General features: G+C 47.5%; 1 protein-coding gene across 1 annotated transcript in view; it reads right to left on the reverse strand.

Moving 5' to 3' along the window:
• Positions 1-23,578, reverse strand: part of GMCL1 (germ cell-less 1, spermatogenesis associated) — a 142,209-nt gene that overhangs the window by 75,219 nt on the left and 43,412 nt on the right. Inside the window, 2 exon segments of the mRNA XM_040414434.1 lie at positions 6,338-6,435; positions 20,168-20,264. Coding sequence (XP_040270368.1) covers positions 6,338-6,435; positions 20,168-20,264 — 195 coding nt within the window.

Raw genomic sequence — 23,578 nt, forward strand, 5'->3', positions numbered from 1 at the left:
TTTAATAATTTTGGGTGTATCTCATCAGGCCCCTGTGACTTATTTGTCTTCACCTTAGACAGCAAACTTAGAACATCTTCCTCTGTAAAGACACATGCATCAAATGATTTATTAGTCATCCTTTCTAGTGGAGGTCCTTCTCCTTTTTCTTTTGTAAAAACTGAACAGAAGTATTCATTAAGGCAGTCGGCTAGCCCTTTATTCTCTTCTACATACCTTCCGTCCTTAGTTTTTAATTTAGTTATTCCTTGTTTTAATTTCCTTTTTTCATTTATATATCTGAAGAATGTCTTATCCCCTTTTTTCATAGACTGAGCTAGTTTTTCTTCTGCCTGCGCTTTAGAAGTTCTTATAACTTGCTTGGCCTCTCTCTGCCTAATCTTGTAGATTTCCTTATCTTCATTGCTCTGGGGTTTTTTATAATTACAAAATGCTAGCTTTTTATTTTTAATGATTTGGGCCACTTCTGCTGAGTACCACAGTGGTCTCTTCCTTTTTTTGCTTTTACTGACGAGTCTAATGCAATTTTCTGTTGCCTTCAATAATGCACCTTTTAAGTAGTCCCATTTCTCCTGGACTCCATGTAATCCGTTCCAGTCTGATAAGGACTCATTTATGACTAATTTCATTTTTGAAAAGTCTGTTTTTCTAAAATCTAAAACTTTTGTTTTTGTGTGGTGGGACTCTTTCACAGTTCTTATATTAAACCACACTGACTGGTGATCACTAGATCCCAAGGTTTCGCCTACAATGACATCATATACCGAATCCCCATTTGTGAATACCAAATCCAAAATGGCCTCCCTCCGGGTTGGCTCCTCAACCACTTGTTGTAGAGATAACCCCAGTAGGGAATTTAGAATATCTGTACTCCTGGTAGAACTTGCTATTTTGGTTTTCCTGTTTATATCTGGAAGATTGAAATCTCCCATAATGATAACTTCTCCTTTCATTGTCATTTTAGCTATTTCTTCAACTAGTAGATCATCTAGTTCTTTAACTTGACCAGGTAGTCTATATATCACACCTACACGAGTTACTGCATGGTTAGCAAACTGCAACGTAACCCAAACTGACTATGTTGGCCTCACCAACTTGTATTAGGTTAGATTTAATGCTATCTTTCACATACAGGGCCACTCCTCCTCCTTTCTTGCCTTCTCTGTCTCTTCTGTATAAAGAGTACCCTGGTATGGTTATGTCCCAGTCATTTCTTTCATTAAACCATGTCTCCGTAACAGCCACTAAATCTACATTCTCAGATGCCATTATTGACCCAAGTTCATTGATTTTTTTTACCTAAACTGCGAGCATTTGTAGAATGTAGCTAGTAGTATTAGTAATCCTCTGTCCTGTGAGCATCACAGAGCAGCTAGTAGTAGTAGTAATCCTCTGTCCTGTGAACACCGCAGAGCAGCTAGTAGTATTAGTAATCCTCTGCCCTGTCTGCACCGCAGCTAGTAGTAATAGTAATCCACTGTCCTGTCTGCACCGCAGCTAGTAGTAATAGTAATCCTCTGTCCTGTGTGCACAGCAGAGCAGATAGTAGTATTAGTAATCCTCTGTCCTGTGTGCACCGCAGAGCAGCTAGTAGTATTAGTAATCCTCTGTCCTGTGTGCACAGCAGAGCAGCTAGTAGTAATAGTAATCCTCTGTCCTGTGAGCATCACAGAGCAGCTAGTAGTAATAGTAATCCTCTGTCCTGTGAGCATCACAGAGCAGCTAGTAGTAATAGTAATCCTCTATCCTGTGAACACCGCAGAGCAGCTAGTAGTATTAGTAATCCTCTGCCCTGTCTGCACCGCAGCTAGTAGTAATAGTAATCCACTGTCCTGTCTGCACCGCAGCTAGTAGTAATAGTAATCCTCTGTCCTGTGTGCACCGCAGAGCAGCTAGTAGTATTAGTAATCCTCTGTGCACCGCAGAGCAGCTAGTATTAGTAATCCTCTGTCCTGTGTGCACAGCAGAGCAGATAGTAGTATTAGTAATCCTCTGTCCTGTGTGCACCGCAGAGCAGCTAGTAGTAATAGTAATCCTCTGTCCTGTGAGCATCACAGAGCAGCTAGTAGTAATAGTAATCCTCTATCCTGTGAGCACCGCAGAGCAGCTAGTAGTATTAGTAATCCTCTGTCCTGTGTGCACAGCAGAGCAGCTAGTAGTAATAGTAATCCTCTGTCCTGTGAGCATCACAGAGCAGCTAGTAGTAATAGTAATCCTCTGTCCTGTGTGCACAGCAGAGCAGCTAGTAGTAATAGCAATCTTCTGTCCTGTGAGCATCACAGAGCAGCTAGTAGTAATAGTAATCCTCTATCCTGTGAGCACCGCAGAGCAGCTAGTAGTATTAGTAATCCTCTGTCCTGTGTGCACAGCAGAGCAGCTAGTAGTAATAGTAATCCTCTGTCCTGTGAGCATCACAGAGCAGCTAGTAGTATTAGTAATCCTCTGTCCTGTGTGCACAGCAGAGCAGCTAGTAGTAATAGTAATCCTCTGTCCTGTGAGCATCACAGAGCAGCTAGTAGTAATAGTAATCCTCTGCCCTGTGTGCACAGCAGAGCAGCTAGTAGTAATAGTAATCCTCTATCCTGTGAGCACCGCAGAGCAGCTAGTAGTATTAGTAATCCTCTGTCCTGTGCGCACAGCAGAGCAGCTAGTAGTATTAGTAATCCTCTGTCCTGTGTGCACAGCAGAGCAGCTAGTAGTAATAGTAATCATCTGTCCTGTGAGCATCACAGAGCAGCTAGTAGTAATAGTAATCCTCTGTCCTGTGTGCACAGCAGAGCAGCTAGTAGTAATAGCAATCTTCTGTCCTGTGAGCATCACAGAGCAGCTAGTAGTAATAGTAATCCTCTATCCTGTGAGCACCGCAGAGCAGCTAGTAGTATTAGTAATCCTCTGTCCTGTGTGCACAGCAGAGCAGCTAGTAGTAATAGTAATCCTCTGTCCTGTGAGCATCACAGAGCAGCTAGTAGTAATAGTAATCCTCTGTCCTGTGAGCATCACAGAGCAGCTAGTAGTAATAGTAATCCTCTGCCCTGTGTGCACAGCAGAGCAGCTAGTAGTATTAGTAATCCTCTGCCCTGTCTGCACCGCAGCTAGTAGTAATAGTAATCCTCTGTCCTGTGTGCACCGCAGAGCAGCTAGTAGTATTAGTAATCCTCTGTCCTGTGTGCACCGCAGAGCAGCTAGTAGTATTAGTAATCCTCTGTGCACCACAGAGCAGCTAGTAGTATTAGTAATCCTCTGTCCTGTGTGCACCGTAGAGCAGCTAGTATTAGTAATCCTCTGTCCTGTGTGCACAGCAGAGCAGATAGTAGTATTAGTAATCCTCTGTCCTGTGTGCACAGCAGAGCAGCTAGTAGTAATAGTAATCCTCTGTCCTGTGAGCATCACAGAGCAGCTAGTAGTAATAGTAATCCTCTGTCCTGTGTGCACCGCAGAGCAGCTAGTAGTATTAGTAATCCTCTGTCCTGTGTGCACAGCAGAGCAGCTAGTAGTAATAGTAATCCTCTATCCTGTGAGCACCGCAGAGCAGCTAGTAGTATTAGTAATCCTCTGTCCTGTGCGCACAGCAGAGCAGCTAGTAGTATTAGTAATCCTCTGTCCTGTGTGCACAGCAGAGCAGCTAGTAGTAATAGTAATCATCTGTCCTGTGAGCATCACAGAGCAGCTAGTAGTAATAGTAATCCTCTGTCCTGTGTGCACAGCAGAGCAGCTAGTAGTAATAGCAATCTTCTGTCCTGTGAGCATCACAGAGCAGGTAGTAGTAATAGTAATCCTCTATCCTGTGAGCACCGCAGAGCAGCTAGTAGTATTAGTAATCCTCTGTCCTGTGCGCACAGCAGAGCAGCTAGTAGTATTAGTAATCCTCTGTCCTGTGTGCACAGCAGAGCAGCTAGTAGTAATAGTAATCCTCTGTCCTGTGAGCATCACAGAGCAGCTAGTAGTAATAGTAATCCTCTGTCCTGTGAGCATCACAGAGCAGCTAGTAGTATTAGTAATCCTCTGCCCTGTCTGCACCGCAGCTAGTAGTAATAGTAATCCTCTGTCCTGTGTGCACCGCAGAGCAGCTAGTAGTAATAGTAATCCTCTGTCCTGTGTGCACAGCAGAGCAGCTAGTAGTATTAGTAATCCTCTGTCCTGTGAGCATCACAGAGCAGCTAGTAGTAATAGTAATCCTCTATCCTGTGAGCACCGCAGAGCAGCTAGTAGTATTAGTAATCCTCTGTCCTGTGCGCACAGCAGAGCAGATAGTAGTATTAGTAATCCTCTGTCCTGTGTGCACAGCAGAGCAGCTAGTAGTAATAGTAATCATCTGTCCTGTGAGCATCACAGAGCAGCTAGTAGTAATAGTAATCCTCTGTCCTGTGTGCACAGCAGAGCAGCTAGTAGTAATAGCAATCCTCTGTCCTGTGTGCACAGCAGAGCAGCTAGTAGTAATAGTAATCCTCTGTCCTGTGAGCATCACAGAGCAGCTAGTAGTAATAGTAATCCTCTGTCCTGTGAGCATCACAGAGCAGCTAGTAGTATTAGTAATCCTCTGCCCTGTCTGCTCCGCAGCTAGTAGTAATAGTAATCCTCTGTCCTGTGAGCATCACAGAGCAGCTAGTAGTATTAGTAATCCTCTGCCCTGTCTGCACCGCAGCTAGTAGTAATAGTAATCCTCTGTCCTGTGAGCATCACAGAGCAGCTAGTAGTATTAGTAATCCTCTGCCCTGTCTGCACCGCAGCTAGTAGTAATAGTAATCCTCTGTCCTGTGAGCATCACAGAGCAGCTAGTAGTATTAGTAATCCTCTGCCCTGTCTGCACCGCAGCTAGTAGTAATAGTAATCCTCTGTCCTGTGTGCACCGCAGAGCAGCTAGTAGTATTAGTAATCCTCTGTCCTGTGTGCACCGCAGAGCAGCTAGTAGTATTAGTAATCCTCTGTCCTGTGAGCATCACAGAGCAGCTAGTAGTAATAGTAATCCTCTGTCCTGTGAGCATCACAGAGCAGCTAGTAGTAATAGTAATCCTCTATCCTGTGAGCACCGCAGAGCAGCTAGTAGTATTAGTAATCCTCTGTCCTGTGCGCACAGCAGAGCAGCTAGTAGTAATAGTAATCCTCTGTCCTGTGTGCACAGCAGAGCAGCTAGTAGTAATAGCAATCTTCTGTCCTGTGAGCATCACAGAGCAGCTAGTAGTAATAGTAATCCTCTATCCTGTGAGCACCGCAGAGCAGCTAGTAGTATTAGTAATCCTCTGTCCTGTGTGCACAGCAGAGCAGCTAGTAGTAATAGTAATCCTCTGTCCTGTGAGCATCACAGAGCAGCTAGTAGTAATAGTAATCCTCTGTCCTGTGAGCATCACAGAGCAGCTAGTAGTATTAGTAATCCTCTGCCCTGTCTGCACCGCAGCTAGTAGTAATAGTAATCCTCTGTCCTGTGAGCATCACAGAGCAGCTAGTAGTATTAGTAATCCTCTGCCCTGTCTGCACCGCAGCTAGTAGTAATAGTAATCCTCTGTCCTGTGAGCATCACAGAGCAGCTAGTAGTATTAGTAATCCTCTGCCCTGTCTGCACCGTAGCTAGTAGTATTAGTAATCCTCTGTGCACCACAGAGCAGCTAGTAGTATTAGTAATCCTCTGTCCTGTGTGCACCGCAGAGCAGCTAGTATTAGTAATCCTCTGTCCTGTGTGCACAGCAGAGCAGATAGTAGTATTAGTAATCCTCTGTCCTGTGTGCAAAGCAGAGCAGCTAGTAGTAATAGTAATCCTCTGTCCTGTGTGCACAGCAGAGCAGATAGTAGTATTAGTAATCCTCTGTCCTGTGTGCACCGCAGAGCAGCTAGTATTAGTAATCCTCTGTCCTGTGTGCACCACAGAGCAGCTAGTAGTATTAGTAATCCTCTGTCCTGTGTGCACCGCAGAGCAGCTAGTATTAGTAATCCTCTGTCCTGTGTGCACAGCAGAGCAGATAGTAGTATTAGTAATCCTCTGTCCTGTGTGCACCGCAGAGCAGCTAGTAGTATTAGTAATCCTCTGTCCTGTGTGCACCGCAGAGCAGCTAGTATTAGTAATCCTCTGTCCTGTGTGCACAGCAGAGCAGCTAGTAGTAATAGTAATCCTCTGTCCTGTGTGCACAGCAGAGCAGATAGTAGTATTAGTAATCCTCTGTCCTGTCTCTGAACTGGCTTTGGAAGAGAGAGACTCAGCAAGCGGATCCACCAGAACTTCTTAACACCAGGTGGCGCCACACAATGAAAGTAAATGGCAAATATGCTACTTTTATATGACCTATAAAATGAATATGACATGTAATGGTGGGACAACCCCTTTAAGACAGAGGACCAGAACACGTACCAGTTGGAGCATGCACGCAGCTGCTAAAATGGTTATGACACGGCTGGGTTTCAGCAAGACATCATCCCTGTATAGCGAGCCAAATGTCACCTGCAGAGCTGTAAGATTAAAGTGCGTCAGGTAATGGCCGATATTGACACGACATACAATAAGCTCACACATTAGGGAAGACCTGCCTCAGCCTGGGATTGGCTGAGCGGGATTATCCTGGCATGTTCGGTGGATGCGAGCAAAGCCTGTATTAATCAAGCATACCAGCAAGCAATTGTCGGGAGGGAAATATTCTCTCCAGGCAACTGCTTGCTTGCTAGTGGAGGAGACTGCTGCTATTACATGCAGCAATCTCCTCCACAGCATAGGGAGGGGCGATCACTGTGCCATCACACCTCCGCATGCTGTCTAGTTGTTTGCCGGCGGCAGATCGCTATTAGACAAACGATGATTATTAAAGAGTAACTAAACCTTTGTATGAACTTTTAATATGATGTCCCTAATAAAACTATTTCTAATATACTTTATTAACCAATTTTGTATTTTTATTAAAAACTTTTACTTCCCCAAAGCTCACCATTCCCCGTGCGCTTAAAACTCAGCTCTCTGTACACCACTGACTGCTCAGCGGTGTACAGAGTACACATTTTATCAATGGGGCTGCAGTGCAGCGAGTACGGGCAGGAGCGCATATTGCTGCTCCTGCCTGTGCCTCCGGAGGTTTACTAACTCCTGGCATAGCACATGGGTACCCTGTACCATGGTAGGATTAGCTGAGCGGAGCGGGCTCCTGCTTCTGTCTGCTCCGCTAAGCTAAGAGAGCTGACATGCAGGACTTTTAGCTTAGCGGAGCAGACAGAAGCAGGAGGCACTCTGCTCAGCTAGTCCCGGCAAGGTACATGGGTACAGAGTACCCACGTGCTATGCCAGGGGTTAGTAATCCTCTGGGGAACACGGACAGGAGCAGCAATATGCGTTCCTGCCCGTACTCACTGTCAGCGGTGTACAGAGAACTAAACTAAAGAGTTTTAAGCGCACAGGGAATGGTGCGCTTTAGGGAAGTAAAAGTGTTATAAAAATACTAAATTGATTAATAAAGTATATTAGAAATAGTTTTATTAGGGACATCATATTAAAAGTTCATATAAAAGGTTTAATCAGAATTGCCCGATGAACGAGTGCTTGCTCGTTCATCGGGCAATCGCGGCAGTATTACACTGTCAGATCATCGCTAACCAGCATTCACGCGAACGCTCGTTAGCGATTATCGGCCATTTACACGACCGTGCTCACAGATCTATTGTACTGTACTTGCATCCTTATGTCAGTACACAACACGAGAGCCGTGATCAGATAGGAACTGACTGCATCATAAATCACTATTTGGCTCAGGGGAGCCGAGGTCAATACACAGGCAGTTTTTTCCGGATTGAGCCCTAAAGTTTTTTGTTTTTTTTTATATCTCACTGAAACAGCTTTTTAAAAGGGATCTTCCAGGAATTTGATATCCCCAGGATAGGTCAACAATATCAGACTGGGGAGGGAGAGCGCTGAGTTATCATTACAGCTCACCAAGCACAGCGCCGTATTTAGTATTGCAGTCACTTGAATGGGACTGAGCTGCGGCTGGGTCACGGGACTGATCTACGGTGACATCACTGGCCTAGAAAGAGGCCTCTGTGCTCACGGAGTACCGTGGCTTCGTCAAACAGCTAATCAACTCCCGAAACCCCCACCGATCTGATACTAAATTACCTATCCTGACCACAGGCCATCAATATGAAAATTCTCGGAAGACCCCTTTAAGAAAATATATGAAATTACAGACGTAAAAATTATAATCCCACATTCACAAACCGGTAACAAATTTTACATAAATTCAGCAAAATTATTTTCCAATAAAAGCCAGCTTTACATCAAACATTTCCTGGGGCGAAAAAAGTACAAATCAGACTTAAACATTTCTTCTACTCCAAGCAGCTTCTTCTGAATGCAGGGAAATGTGTGGTCAGTGCAGCACTGCTGCCATCTACTGCCTGCTGCAGGAATCACATCCGGCTCTACATCTTACACTAAAAGTATAACCAGTCGTGTGCCCTATACCACCAAGATGGCGGACAGGAACTTGGCAGAGGTCTGTCTTTACAGAGCATCCGTCGTCAAACGTATCCCCATTAATGTAGCCGACATGAGGTGTGCACATCAGCAGAATATAATGCTGTTGATCCCATCTCTTTAGAAAATCACAGTTTTATACTATGTAAATGAGCCCCTTGGTGCAACGAGGGTGGTGTAATTGCACCCAGACCCCCCATTCCCGTGCTGGTAAGACTGACAGGCCAGGCCGTGAAAACATAATGGCGTGAATATGTTTTCATTGCCTGGCCTGTCACTATTGAGGGGGTGGAATACAAGGTGGGAAGCAGAGCCTCTGGGTGCAACGGCACGACCTTTGCTGCACCAAGTGGGTCACTTGCATATAAAACAGGGATACTGATAAATGTAACGATCAGCTCTAACTGCAGCTCACTGGATATTTTTTTTTATTTTTTACAGTTTTTCTGTGAACGTCATAACCCCCCCCCCCCCCCCAAAAAAAAAAAAAAAAAAAAAACAAATGGTGGAGTTTTTTTCATGCAGTCACACTAAAAACTTAGATAGAAAAAACGAGATTTTTGTATAACTTACCAGTAAAATCTCTTTCTCGCTCTTTCCTTGGGGGACACAGAAGACCTTGGGTATAGCTCATCTCCCTAGGAGGCGTGACACTAAGTGAAGACTGTTAAGCCCCTCCTCCACAGCTATACCCTCAGCCTGGAGAGAGAGACTGCCAGTTGCGTGTCCAAGTAGTGAGAAGAGGCAAAGTCCAAAAAGTGGAACCAACAAGCCAACTACCCAAAGGGTAAAACAAACTCTGAAACAGTCAGAGAAGAACAAAGAATGGGTGGGTGCTGTGTCCCCCAAGGAAAGAGCGAGAAAGAGATTTTACTGGTAAGTTATACAAAAATCTCGTTTTCTCGCCCAGTTTCCTTGGGGGACACAGAAGACCTTGGGACGTTCAAAAGCAGTCCAAAGGGGGAGGGACCACAGCACCAAGGCGAAGCACCCGAAGGCAACAAAAAACCGCCGCCTGCAGACCAGGCGGCCCAAGGCAGCATACGCCGAAGGCAGAGTATGCACCCTGTAGAACTCGGTAAGGTGTGCAAGGAAGACCAGTGACCACCTTACAAATGCATGGCCGAAGCCTAATGCCTCCGGCCCAGGAAAAACCGACAGCTCTGGCAAAATGAATGGTGACACCAAAAGCAGAACCCTGCCCTTGGTGCGACAACCACAGCAAGAGCCACACTGAGAAAGCGGAGGAAAGCCACCCTGGAGGCCCTCAACCCCTGCGCGGACCTCCTGGGAACACAAGAGACCGAACGTCGACAAGAGTCGGAGATCTCCAAGTAAAAAACTGCAAGGCCCAAACAACGTCCAAATCGGTGAAGTGTCCGTTCCCGGGGGTGGGAAGGGGAGGACGACTGCCTCAATGAAATGAAGGACAAACACCACCTTCAGAAGGAAGGAAGAGACGGAATGGAGAACAGCCCTGTCCTGGGGGAAGACAGAAGGCTCGGAACAAGAAGGGCCGCCACTCAGGCACCAGTCAGAGACACGATGGCTACAGAAACCCAACCGTACAGGACAGAAGGAGTAGAGAGGACTTCTGTAACGGCTCCAAGGAAAAATTGGAGCGCCAAGAGCCCAGTATGTGGTTCCCAGGACGGTAACGGAGGGCAGTACAAAGGAACCCAAGAGCCGCTCCATGGAAGAAGTTCCTGACAGGCCCAGAGGGTCGGGGAACGCTGAAAGAGGAAGGACAGGAACGACACTTGATACCTCAAGCAACGGAGTCCCAGCCCCAGGTCCAGGCGGGCTGGAGAAAGACAGAACCATGGAGAGAGAAAGGCAGAGTGGGGGAACGCCCAGCTTCCCACAGAACCCCAGGTAAAGTCCTAAGTCCTACCACAGATCCTGGACGAAAACTCGGCTAGAAGCGAACACTAGCGAGCTCACTAGAGTCGCCTGGGCAAGCGGGCGAAAACCCAATGATCAGTAACACGGGCAGAACGGTCGGTAGAACGGGTCCCGTCGGCCCCGAACAATGTTGTCCCGTATCCACCCGGAGTGGGGGAGCAGACGGACAGGAACCGAAGGGTCCGCCCAGCAACCGCCCGATGCCAGGACAAGACAGGCTAAAGCCCAAGCCGATGTAGCCACCACAGGAAGACGGACTAAATGGTAGTCCTCCCAAGTTACCGAGAAGGTAAATCCATAGCAGAAACATTGCCTAGAATGGAAAAAAACGCAATCTGCACCCAGCGGGAGGACAGAACGCGGTAGACCCGTTAGATAGGTACACAGCTAGTACAGTCAGTGTGGACAAGACACCAGAACCATCCACCTGAACAACCATGCTCTTCCCAGAGGGGAGGGCAGAGAAGGAACATCCTCTGAAGCGTGGCCGGAACAGAAGCCACATCGGAGAGATCCGTACCGAGTGGGAGCCAAACAGAACCGGCGAGAAAAGGCAGTCGAGACAGAGGCCGGGATAACACCCTCCAAAAGAAAGGAGGAGTGGGCATAGAGAAGCCATAGGACAGCTCAAAAGCAGAACCCCGCTACACTGAGACGCCCGGTTCACCGCTTCGCAGAAGGCGAATATCCTGAAGAACTCAAGGTGGATGTCCTCCGGACCTGGGTAAGCGAGCACCCAAGAGAAGTTGGGTGACCTTTCCCAAGAAGAGCGGCCCGAACCTGGTAGAAGGAAATAGTAGTAGGCGAGGGGACCGTAGTCCCGCCAGAGCCAACATAGAATGCGAAGGGCGCTGCAGACAGCACTCTCGACCATGTGACCACTAGCGCAGGGAAACAATGCTGCGGGAAGACGAATGGGTACGTGTCTAGGAACCACGAACACTCCCCGGCGGAAGGGCCAACGAAATGAATGAGCACCGCCCAGCTCTGAGCAGTAGCGAGCAGGTAGAGGCCGTCTACTTATATATAAGGCATTCATTTATTGTTTGTTGGACAACACCTTAGGCTTACACAGGTGGACAGAATGATCTCTTTAGAGAATAGTGCAAGGCTTGCTGCAAACACCGTCTCCCAAGAGAAAAAAATATGTCGCAGGAGGAAAGGAGGGATACGTACGAGTAGCCCCGTAAGCAGTGAGAAGGCCAACCCATCTACGGGACGAGAAGGTATACACGGCCCAAACAACGCACAAAAACGTCCACTCACTGCCAAAATATCACTCAGCGAAGGCCAGCCAGAGTGCCACAGTATCTACGGAAGTGCAAAGTGCAAACTGAAAAGGAGTTATGCACAAGACTAGTATGGTATGCGATGGAACGCAAAACTGACTGCCCCGAAAGGGGGGAAATGTACCTGGCAAATTGCAGTCGGCAAGGGTGCAAAAGCCCGCCCCAAAAAAAAAAAAAAAAGGGGGGAATGCCCAAGGCCGTACCTACGTCAGAGAAGTAGGGCATACCATACTTCGCCCCGAAGGGCGCCATGCACATAGCCACACAGTATCCAGCAGGAATGCAGGAGGTCCACCTAGTGAAAGGGGGACATGCACAGGGCTATCCTAGCATTAAGTGAGTGTGCAACAACTCACCCAACACCGAAACTTCGTGAGAGTGTAACTACTCCCAATGAAGGGGAACATGTGCAAGTCCAATACGGCACATACAAGGACAGCCTTGGATCTCGTGAGCGTGCAAAATTCCTCCCATGGAATGAGGGGTGGTCACGCACAAGGCCAGCACGGTATCCAATGGGAGCGCAAGCGTTCCACCCATGTTAGAGGGCCATGCTCAAGGCCAGCAACGTATCCGGTGAGAGTGTAGTATGCCGCCCAGAAAAGAGGGGGGGGGGGGTCATGCACACGGTCAGCATCGCATCCAGGGAGAGTGCGATCAGTCGGTGAGAATGTGTGCATGTCACCTGAAGGAGGCGTGCCCATGGCCGGCAGCGAATCCAGTGAGAGTGCGTACACCGCCCACGGAAGAGGGGTCATGCATATGGCCGGCAGCGGATCCAGTGAGAGTGCAAGCACCCCGCCATGTATGGGGTTCATGCACATGGCCAACAACGTACCGGCGAGAGAACATCACCGACCGAGGGAGTGTATGTATGCCGCCACAGGGAAAATCCAATGAGAGTGCATCATACCACCTATGGAAAGTGGTCATGCACATGGCTGGCAGTGAATCCAGTGAGAGTGCCAAATGCCGTCCACGGAAGGGAGTCATGCCTATGGGCGTCAGCGAAATCAGAGAGTGCAGCATTCCGCCTATGGAAGGGGGTCACGCACATGATCGGCAACGAATCCAGTGAGAGTGCAGCGTTCCACCAATGGAAAGGGATCGTGCACATGGCCAGCACCGTATCTGGTGAGAGTGCAGTATTCCGCCTAAGAAAAAAAAGGGGTCATGCACAGATCGCAACGAATCTAGTGAGAGTGTAGCGTTCCGCCTATGGAAGGAGGTCGTGCACATGGCCAGCACCGTATCCGGTGAAACTGCAGTAGTCCGCCAATGAAAGGGGGATCATGCACAAGGCCAAACCGTAGCCAGGGAGAGTACAGTATCCCGCCCAGAAGGGGGGTCCCGCACATGGCAGTACCATAACTGAAGAGGGTGACGAATGCTGCCTACAGAAAAGGCCGCATGCACTTGACCAGCGCCGTATCGTGAGAGAGGGCTAGGAGGGTAAAATGACCCTGGCAGCGCCGCAGCCGGGGAGTGCGACATGCCGCCTAGGGAAGGGGGGCATGTACTGACATGAGGCTGCAGCGTCCTGCGCAGCCCACAAGTTATATATATAAAAAATTATTATTTTTTTTTTTTCTATATATATATATATATATATATATATATATATATATATATATATATATATATATATATATATATATATATATATATATATAGATCCAGAAAAAAGAGCGGCACTCCGGTAGATAAAAGCAAAGTGAACCCTTTATTCACACAGGTGGTGCAACGTTTCGGCTCCAAGCATGAGCCTTCTTCAAGCAAAGACACAACTCAAATGGTGACAAATATATAGGGGAATCAATCATCATACAAAGCATGTGATCACAGACCACCCAGTGGGTGTGTTACAAATCATGTCAAAATAAATGGTAAGTAAATACAGTGTATAATAATGAAAAAGATGAATCATCAATTAAGAAGCATGTCCATGCATGCTATATACATCAAAATACAAATATGTGCATTGAGTACAGTGAATAAAATCATGAAATATATCCATACAATTCATAAACGTAGATAGTGCAGGGGGAGGAGCAAAGCGGTGGGGCCGCACACATACCAAGCCAGCAGGGAGACCCATTCAGTATCGCCATGTCGGCGTTGTTGACATCCTATTGCGCAGGCGTGGTCAGGCACCAATAGCGGGTATAGGGCATACAGGGAGCGCGACGCATCATCACAGAAGGACGGCACCCCTACGTCATGTAGACGTCATTCCTGGTCTGCCGGGATGTTGCGCATGCTCAGTAGAGATCATAGTCACAAAGCGCCATCTTGGTGACTGGAAACTCATCAATAATCATACCCCTGTATTTCGCATCAAACCTAAACCAAATTAGGGCATCAGAGGCCTCAAAAGGTCACAAGGCTCCCAAATAAACGGGTGCCAACATGTCCAACCCTGTGAGAGATCCACCACAACTGCGGGATCCGCAGTATCTGCAGGGCTCTCTCCACAGGTATCAAGCCATCATTACAGCCCAGGAGGGATCTCCTCATATAGGTACTCATATGCTACAGGGTGATAGAAGAACAATAAATATTTTAACCAACAAGGGCTGTCATGTTACAAATACCCGTCCCGCGGTGCCTGCCAAGACCGGCAAAAACCTAAATCAAAGATGTCATTAAAAGAACAACAACAAAAATACAAAATGCAGTCGAGTGGTCCCCTCCTGAGGTATACTGCACGCACACCATCCGTATGATCCATCCCCCACAGTGTAAGGTGTGAGTGATCTGGAACGAAAAAAAGAAAATGTTAGGGCGAGAATAAATAGAGTTATGTAACTCTTCAAGTATGTACACTGATGACAGAACAACATCCCATAAAACAAAAAGGGGGCAAACCTACCCTTACAGAGCATCCCCAAAGTTATAGTCGACATTCAGGCCCTTAGGTTTCAGGCTGTCCAACTTGTGGATCCAGCTGAGCTCTCTAAGCTTTAGTGTCCTGGACCTGTCACCACCCCGCCTAGGTTGGGGTATGTGATCAAGGATCCAGCACCTCAAATCACCTTCTCTATGCTTGGCCTCAGTAAAGTGCTTGGATACCGGTAGATCCAACCGTTTTTTCCGGATACTGAGGCGGTGATTAAGGCGAAGAGACAATATGCGTTTAGAGAGATTCTCATACTTGCGTTTTAATTCCTTGGTAGAGGGGGTGTTCAGAAAGGCGGCATCTCCCCCTATGCCTTGCAGGATGCGTTCAGTGTCCTCCACAGTGTACATACAACCACTGGATGAAGCGGGTTCAGATGTAGACATAGTAAACAGCAGTAAGTCAGGAAAAACGAAGCAAAAAAATGCAAAAAGATAAGCCGTGCTCAGCCAATAAGCCAAGTTATAAAGGAAGAAAAATGGCGGCACTGGCACAAGTAGGAGAAAACGGGTGCACGTCTCAGGGGGATTAGACTTACAGCCCCAATCAATGGATCCAGAAAAAAGAGCGGCACTCCGGTAGATAAAAGCAAAGTGAACCCTTTATTCACACAGGTGGTGCAACGTTTCGGCTCCAAGCATGAGCCTTCTTCAAGCAAAGACACAACTCAAATGGTGACAAATATATAGGGGAATCAATCATCATACAAAGCATGTGATCACAGACCACCCAGTGGGTGTGTTACAAATCATGTCAAAATAAATGGTAAGTAAATACAGTGTATAATAATGAAAAAGATGAATCATCAATTAAGAAGCATGTCCATGCATGCTATATACATCAAAATACAAATATGTGCATTGAGTACAGTGAATAAAATCATGAAATATATCCATACAATTCATAAACGTAGATAGTGCAGGGGGAGGAGCAAAGCGGTGGGGCCGCACACATACCAAGCCAGCAGGGAGACCCATTCAGTATCGCCATGTCGGCGTTGTTGACATCCTATTGCGCAGGCGTGGTCAGGCACCAATAGCGGGTATAGGGCATACAGGGAGCGCGACGCATCATCACAGAAGGACGGCACCCCTACGTCATGTAGACGTCATTCCTGGTCTGCCGGGATGTTGCGCATGCTCAGTAGAGATCATAGTCACAAAGCGCCATCTTGGTGACTGGAAACTCATCAATAATCATACCCCTGTATTTCGCATCAAACCTAAACCAAATTAGGGCATCAGAGGCCTCAAAAGGTCACAAGGCTCCCAAATAAACGGGTGCCAACATGTCCAACCCTGTGAGAGATCCACCACAACTGCGGGATCCGCAGTATCTGCAGGGCTCTCTGGAGGACACTGAACGCATCCTGCAAGGCATAGGGGGAGATGCCGCCTTTCTGAACACCCCCTCGACCAAGGAATTAAAACGCAAGTATGAGAATCTCTCTAAACGCATATTGTCTCTTCGCCTTAATCACCGCCTCAGTATCCGGAAAAAACGGTTGGATCTACCGGTATCCAAGCACTTTACTGAGGCCAAGCATAGAGAAGGTGATTTGAGGTGCTGGATCCTTGATCACATACCCCAACCTAGGCGGGGTGGTGACAGGTCCAGGACACTAAAGCTTAGAGAGCTCAGCTGGATCCACAAGTTGGACAGCCTGAAACCTAAGGGCCTGAATGTCGACTATAACTTTGGGGATGCTCTGTAAGGGTAGGTTTGCCCCCTTTTTGTTTTATGGGATGTTGTTCTGTCATCAGTGTACATACTTGAAGAGTTACATAACTCTATTTATTCTCGCCCTAACATTTTCTTTTTTTCGTTCCAGATCACTCACACCTTACACTGTGGGGGATGGATCATACGGATGGTGTGCGTGCAGTATACCTCAGGAGGGGACCACTCGACTGCATTTTGTATTTTTGTTGTTGTTCTTTTAATGACATCTTTGATTTAGGTTTTTGCCGGTCTTGGCAGGCACCGCGGGACGGGTATTTGTAACATGACAGCCCTTGTTGGTTAAAATATTTATTGTTCTTCTATCACCCTGTAGCATATGAGTACCTATATGAGGAGATCCCTCCTGGGCTGTAATGATGGCTTGATACCTGTGGAGAGAGCCCTGCAGATACTGCGGATCCCGCAGTTGTGGTGGATCTCTCACAGGGTTGGACATGTTGGCACCCGTTTATTTGGGAGCCTTGTGACCTTTTGAGGCCTCTGATGCCCTAATTTGGTTTAGGTTTGATGCGAAATACAGGGGTATGATTATTGATGAGTTTCCAGTCACCAAGATGGCGCTTTGTGACTATGATCTCTACTGAGCATGCGCAACATCCCGGCAGACCAGGAATGACGTCTACATGACGTAGGGGTGCCGTCCTTCTGTGATGATGCGTCGCGCTCCCTGTATGCCCTATACCCGCTATTGGTGCCTGACCACGCCTGCGCAATAGGATGTCAACAACGCCGACATGGCGATACTGAATGGGTCTCCCTGCTGGCTTGGTATGTGTGCGGCCCCACCGCTTTGCTCCTCCCCCTGCACTATCTACGTTTATGAATTGTATGGATATATTTCATGATTTTATTCACTGTACTCAATGCACATATTTGTATTTTGATGTATATAGCATGCATGGACATGCTTCTTAATTGATGATTCATCTTTTTCATTATTATACACTGTATTTACTTACCATTTATTTTGACATGATTTGTAACACACCCACTGGGTGGTCTGTGATCACATGCTTTGTATGATGATTGATTCCCCTATATATTTGTCACCATTTGAGTTGTGTCTTTGCTTGAAGAAGGCTCATGCTTGGAGCCGAAACGTTGCACCACCTGTGTGAATAAAGGGTTCACTTTGCTTTTATCTACCGGAGTGCCGCTCTTTTTTCTGGATCCATTGATTGGGGCTGTAAGTCTAATCCCCCTGAGACGTGCACCCGTTTTCTCCTACTTGTGCCAGTGCCGCCATTTTTCTTCCTTTATATATATATATATATATATATAACAGAAAGGGGAGCCACCTACAGGAGCACTGGGGGGTTCCATACAGGCCCATCTGAAGCCGGCCTGTACCCAAAGGGTTAAACAGGGATCCGGCCAGGAGGGCGGCGCTGCGATCTCCTGGGGGCAGCCATACAGCCCCATCTGAAGCCGGCCTGTACCGCGGCGCTGCGATCCCCTGGGGGCACCCATACAGGCCATCTGAAGCCGGCCTGTACCCAAAGGGTTAACAGGGATCCGGCCTGGAGGGCGGCGCTGCGATCCCCTGGGGGCGGGGGAACCTCCCGGCGGGAAGAATTCCCGCCTGGAGAAGTTCCAGCCCCCTCCAACAGAGGCCGGAATTTTGCGGCCTAGTAATTGTAGGCCGTGAAGCCGGGGCCTAAATTATTAGCGGCGCCCGGCTGACCGGGGCCGCACAGTATTCAAGTACCGGCCGGGGAACGAAGCGGCGCATGCACATGCCGGCCGCGGGTGCCCACCCCGCGGGCCGGAAGAGCCGGGGACCCGGATAGAGCGCCGGGATCGCGGCCGTAAAGCCTGCGGTGCCCGGCCGACCGGAATGTTCCGACGGTCGGCCTGGGGCTGTTGAAGCATAGCGCTCATATTGCAGGCCGCGGGTGCCCACCCCGCTGCCCAGAAGCGAGGACCCTGCGCTCGGCAGCCATTTTACCCATGGAGCGGGCCCTGGCTTATAACAGCGCACCATGTGGCCAACAGCCACAACCACCTTGCCCTTGGGCCGGTGCCCGTGAGGGCAGAGGAGGGTCAGGAGCAGCAAGGCTCTGGCCCTGAAGCAGTAGCCGGTAAGAGGGAGGGGGACCCTGAGACCGGGTGCCTGTGAGGGTGGGATGCCTGCATAACCCCTCCGTCAGGGGCAGCTAGTTGCGGACCACTGCAGCTCCCCAGGCATTCTTCTTGTAGGGAGAAGGGTGCCAATGACCTATGGAGGCCAGGAGAGAGGGAGCAGAATGTCGCCCTGCGGCAGCCCAGGGGCCAGCCTAGGTCTAGCAGGGACAGAAGGGTCCATAGGCCCAGTATAGGGTCAGGCACGCAGGAGACCGGGGGGGACGGGGACGTTGGGCTGGAGCAGCCAATCTCTCACCATAGGCGTCTTCACCCTCGGTCCGTTCCAGCAGGGTCGCCCCTTCAGCTACTGGCACCGTAGTGGCAGGACGCTGGAAGGGGGACTTGGCGTGCGGGCGACCCTTGCGCTGGCGGGATGTAGGGGAGCTGGGCTGCCCTGATCCACCTTGCCTTCTGTGGGGGAGGCAGCCGTGCGGGTGACCGGCACTGGCGCAGCTCAACCCCGGGAGAAACAGAGAGGTCTAGTGCGTCTCTGTTGTCCCTGATGATCTGGAACAAAAAGAAAAGAAAAAAGTAAAAATCTAAAATTTAAACAAGGAGAAACCAGCCCTGCAGAGCAGGGAGTGTCTTGCCTCCTTGGACACTAAGCAAAAACTGGCAGTCTCTCTCTCCAGGCTGAGGGTATAGCTGTGGAGGAGGGGCTTAACAGTCTTCACTTAGTGTCACACCTCCTATGGAGATGAGCTATACCCAAGGTCTCCTGTGTCCCCCAAGGAAACTGGGCGAGAAAGGGGTGTCTTTCCAAATGCGGCAATTATCAAAACTAACAGAAATCGTCACATCCTGAATATGAAAACTAGACCGGCTCCTTACAAGGCCTGCTGGCGTCTCCTGACATGTCTAAAGTAAAGACTTGTATTCCTCGTGAAATAATAACTCTGGAGCATTTTTAATAACTTTACATTGTGTTGTTCCTCCTAGGAATAAATGTATAACTGGGTGTTCCTGCATACTAACATTGCCCAATTAGTACTGTCAGTTATAAGAAAAGATGCTCCAGAGTTACTTCAGAGGGGATCCAATTATGTACTGAGACACGTCTCCTGTCCGTTCTACATGAGCCCATTACAGATGCCCTTGTGTGTCCGTACATTGTGTAAGTGCTCCAGGTCTCACATGCAAATCCCCCTTTGCCCTGATTGACAGTCCCAATCTTTACCCAGCATTGTACCCGCATAGAAATTATACATGTGGCATTTTTTTTGTGTTTGTTTTATTGAAAAGTGAAATAGCAGGGCCTCACAGTCCGCCGGGGCGCCCCCCCCCCCTCCAGTCCGTCGGGGCGCCCCCCCCCCCCCCAGTCCGTGTAAAGGAACTGAATTTTATTGACATCACTTTCAGAGGTATACAGTATCCACATGGTGTCCAGGTTAGTATGGCATAATGAGCAAAAATGATAAACTGGGTGTTTGGGTCTCAGCTGCAGCGCATGTGAAGTCAGCGGGGCCATCTGGTTTCCGTTATACTTCGTGCTCGCTACGCCATACTAACCAGGACGCTATGCGGATATTGTCTATAATTCAGCCCCTTTGTATAATAACCTTCTGCGTATTCAGTCCTCTTCTGGCACCATGACCTCTAGGCAAGGTGTGCAGCCTCATCTCCTTTACCTTACACAGTCAGACAGTGAACCAGGAAACATCATATAAAGAAAAATTATTTAAAAAAAAAAAAAAAGAAGAAAAACCTTTTCTCACTTGCAGGATAAATCACGATGGAATTTGACAGGAGCATACGGGAAGTTACCTTCTGCATCAATATTGTGGTCGGGTATCTCCAGCTCTATCACATTCATGTTGGACTCTTTCCAGGAACCACAGAACATACTGGAGAAGTATCCAGACTGCAAGCAAAAAGGTAAGAAAATAAAAGTCAACATTTCAGGGCCTCTTATACTGGCTGACCAGCAGAGGTCACCAGTGCTCTGCTTCTGCCTTCTTTTTTAGCCCCAACAGTCGCATTAAATTTGGAAAAACCTGCATTAAAATGTCACTTTTTTTATGGCATATTTGGAATGTACGTCTCAAATAAATAGGACTAGTACACAGCTCAAGCGCCTTTTAGTAGTTGTTCACCTTAGGATTTTTTTATTTTTTACAGCGTGGCTGGACCTGCAGTGGCGATCACATTCACCTGATCCCTGCCGCCTCGCCAGCCCTGCGGGTTTCAGGTCTCCCTGCGTCAATCACTGGGTCACATGTGGAAGCAGTCATGTGCCACGCGTCAAACCAGATTTTAATGCAGGGAGATCTGGGACCCCCACAGAACCCAGCGGCAAAGACAAGGGGAGAATGACTGCAGGGTCTGCACAAATCATCATGGGTCAACCATCGCTGTGAGTGAATTTTAAACCCCAATAGTGACCCCAGGACTTTCATACTGATAGCTTATCCTCAGGACAGCCCAAAACCCCACCGATGAGGTCTGTAGTAGATCCGGGGCCGGAAGGTCATCGCTCCGTCCATTGTGTAGTTGACAGAGCTGATAACTGCGGCTCCGTCCAATATACAATGGCACCACTACTGCAGAATATCATTTATTTATGAACTATCCGGAGGGTAGGCCATAAATATTAATAAAGTCTCAGAATAACCCTTTAAGGACCAGTAACATGTTTCCCCCTTTGCGTTCCAGCAGTTATAACTTCTCTTTTCTTCAGTGTAGTTTTACGAGAGTAGAATTTAGTAATAACAAATTTACTGTAGTGAAATGGTATCAGGCTTTTTCTTACTAGCAGGGAAGTAAGCAGGTTACTGGGACGGAGCTTATCCCATATCTATTGGGATGCAATTTCTGAAATTTTCTAAATTCCTGTAAGTAAACTATGTACTGCACTATGCAGAACTGGAAAACAGTCTTAGGCTACTTTCACACTGGCGTTTTGGCTTTCCGTTTGTGAGATCCGTTCAGGGCTCTCACCAGCGGTCCAAAACGGATCAGTTTTGCTCTAATGCATTCTGAATGGATAAGGATCCACTCAGAATCCATCAGTTTGCCTCTGTTCAGTCTCCATTCCGCTCTGGAGGCTGCCTGCAGCGTTTTGGTGTCCGCCTGACTATGCGGAGGCAAACGGATCCGTCCTGGCACACAATGTAAGTCAATGGGGACGAATCCGTTTTCTCTGACACAATAGAAAACAGATCTGCCCCCCCATTGACTTCCAATGTTGTTAATGACTGATGCATGCGGTTGTATTATTGTAACAGAAGCGTTTTTTGCAGATCCATGACGAAGCCGCAAAAAAACGCTAGTGTGAAAATAGCCTTATACACTTAATAATTGTAAGAAATCTGGGAATTTGCCCTCAGAAGAAGTTAGAAAAGCTCCATATGTATGTCCTGGAAATGCAGAGAATCATGTACAAGTCTAAATGGGAATGAAAGAAAAATGTGAGAAGTGTAGCGGCTATAAAAGTGTTGTCTGGAAAGCTTCATACTTACCTGCTATGCTCGGCTCTGGTCCGGCCCACTGGCTCTCTTGTGCCCATCTTTCAGTCCATGACTTGTTTACTTCCTCTCTGGCATAGGCATGATCATCACCTCCGCTGCAGCCATGGATTTTGTGGTGACATGTCCACAAGAGACATAATTATTGGCTGCAGTGGAGCAAATGATCATGCCCATGCCTGAGAGGAAGTAAACAAGTCATGGACCCAAAGATAGACACAATGGAGCCAGTGGGCCGAACCATCGCTGAGCATAGTAGGCAAGTATGATGCTTTCCATGGCAGAGGCTGGCTGCGGGCACCTGTCAAACGTTACTTATTCCCGGACAACACCTTTAATGAGGTCTTCCTGTTCTGTCTAGCAGTTCTGAGTTGACTGTAGGTATGCCCAGGTTCACAGTTCAGACAATAACCCTTCTGCAGGTCTTATGTGTTTAGGGTGGCAAATTCCAATTAACAATGTCACAGGTAACCACCCATAAAACTTAACAATTAATATCTATCTAAAATAGCTACAAACCCTCCAACACAAACCACATAACAGTAAAATAAGAAAAAAAGATGGAAGATATCATTAAGTTGATACTTAGCTTTGGGGCTAGGAATGGCAGAGATTGGGCCTAATATATAGCTATGGGCTCTCTCCCTATAGCTGACCCTCTCGCTATTAGTGCCCTGCCTATAAACGGAATGGCCGCCCCATATCAGGAACCTCCTGAATGCCCTTGGATGGCCCCGAGTAGGATGTCCCTGGTAGCTATTGTATGCTAACCTATAAGTTAATCGTTATTGTAATAGCTAACGACAAAAGGTCCAAAATATATATATATATATATATATATATATATATAATAAATGTGAACCCTTTGGAATGATATGGATTTCTGCACAAATTGGTCATAAAATGTGATCTGATCTTCATCTAAGTCACAACAATAGACAATCACATTCTGCCTAAACTAATAACACACAAAGAATTAAATGTTACCATGTTTTTATTGAACACACCATGTAAACATTCACCGTGCAGGTGGAAAAAGTATGTGAACCCTTGGATTTAATAACTGGTTGAACCTCCTTTGGCAGCAATAACTTCAACCTAACGTTTCCTGTAGTTGCAGATCAGACGTGCACAACGGTCAGGAGTAATTCTTGACCATTCCTCTTTACAGAACTGTTTCAGTTCAGCAATATTCTTGGGATGTCTGGTGTGAATCGCTTTCTTGAGGTCATGCCGCAGCATCTCAATCGGGTTGAGGTCAGGACTCTGACTGGGCCACTCCAGAAGGCGTATTTTCTTCTGTTTAAGCCATTCTGTTGTTGATTTACTTCTATACCTTGGGTCGTTGTCCTGTTGCAACACCCATCTTCTGTTGAGCTTCAGCTGGTGGACAGATGGCCTTAAGTTCTCCTGCAAAATGTCTTGATAAACTTGGGAATTCATTTTTCCTTCGATGATAGCAATCCGTCCACGCCCTGACGCAGCAAAGCAGCCCCAAACCATGATGCCCCCACCACCATACTTCACAGTTGGGATGAGGTTTTTATGTTGGTGTGCTGTGCCTCTTTTTCTCCACACATAGTGTTGTGTGTTTCTTCCAAACAACTCAACTTTGCTTTCATCTGTCCACAGAATATTTTGCCAGTACTGCTGTGGAACATCCAGGTGCTCTTGTGCAAACTGTAAACGTGCAGCAATGTTTTTTTTGGAC

This window comes from Bufo bufo, chromosome 1, assembly GCF_905171765.1.
Source record: "Bufo bufo chromosome 1, aBufBuf1.1, whole genome shotgun sequence".
In the NCBI taxonomy this organism is placed as follows: Eukaryota; Metazoa; Chordata; class Amphibia; order Anura; family Bufonidae; genus Bufo; species Bufo bufo.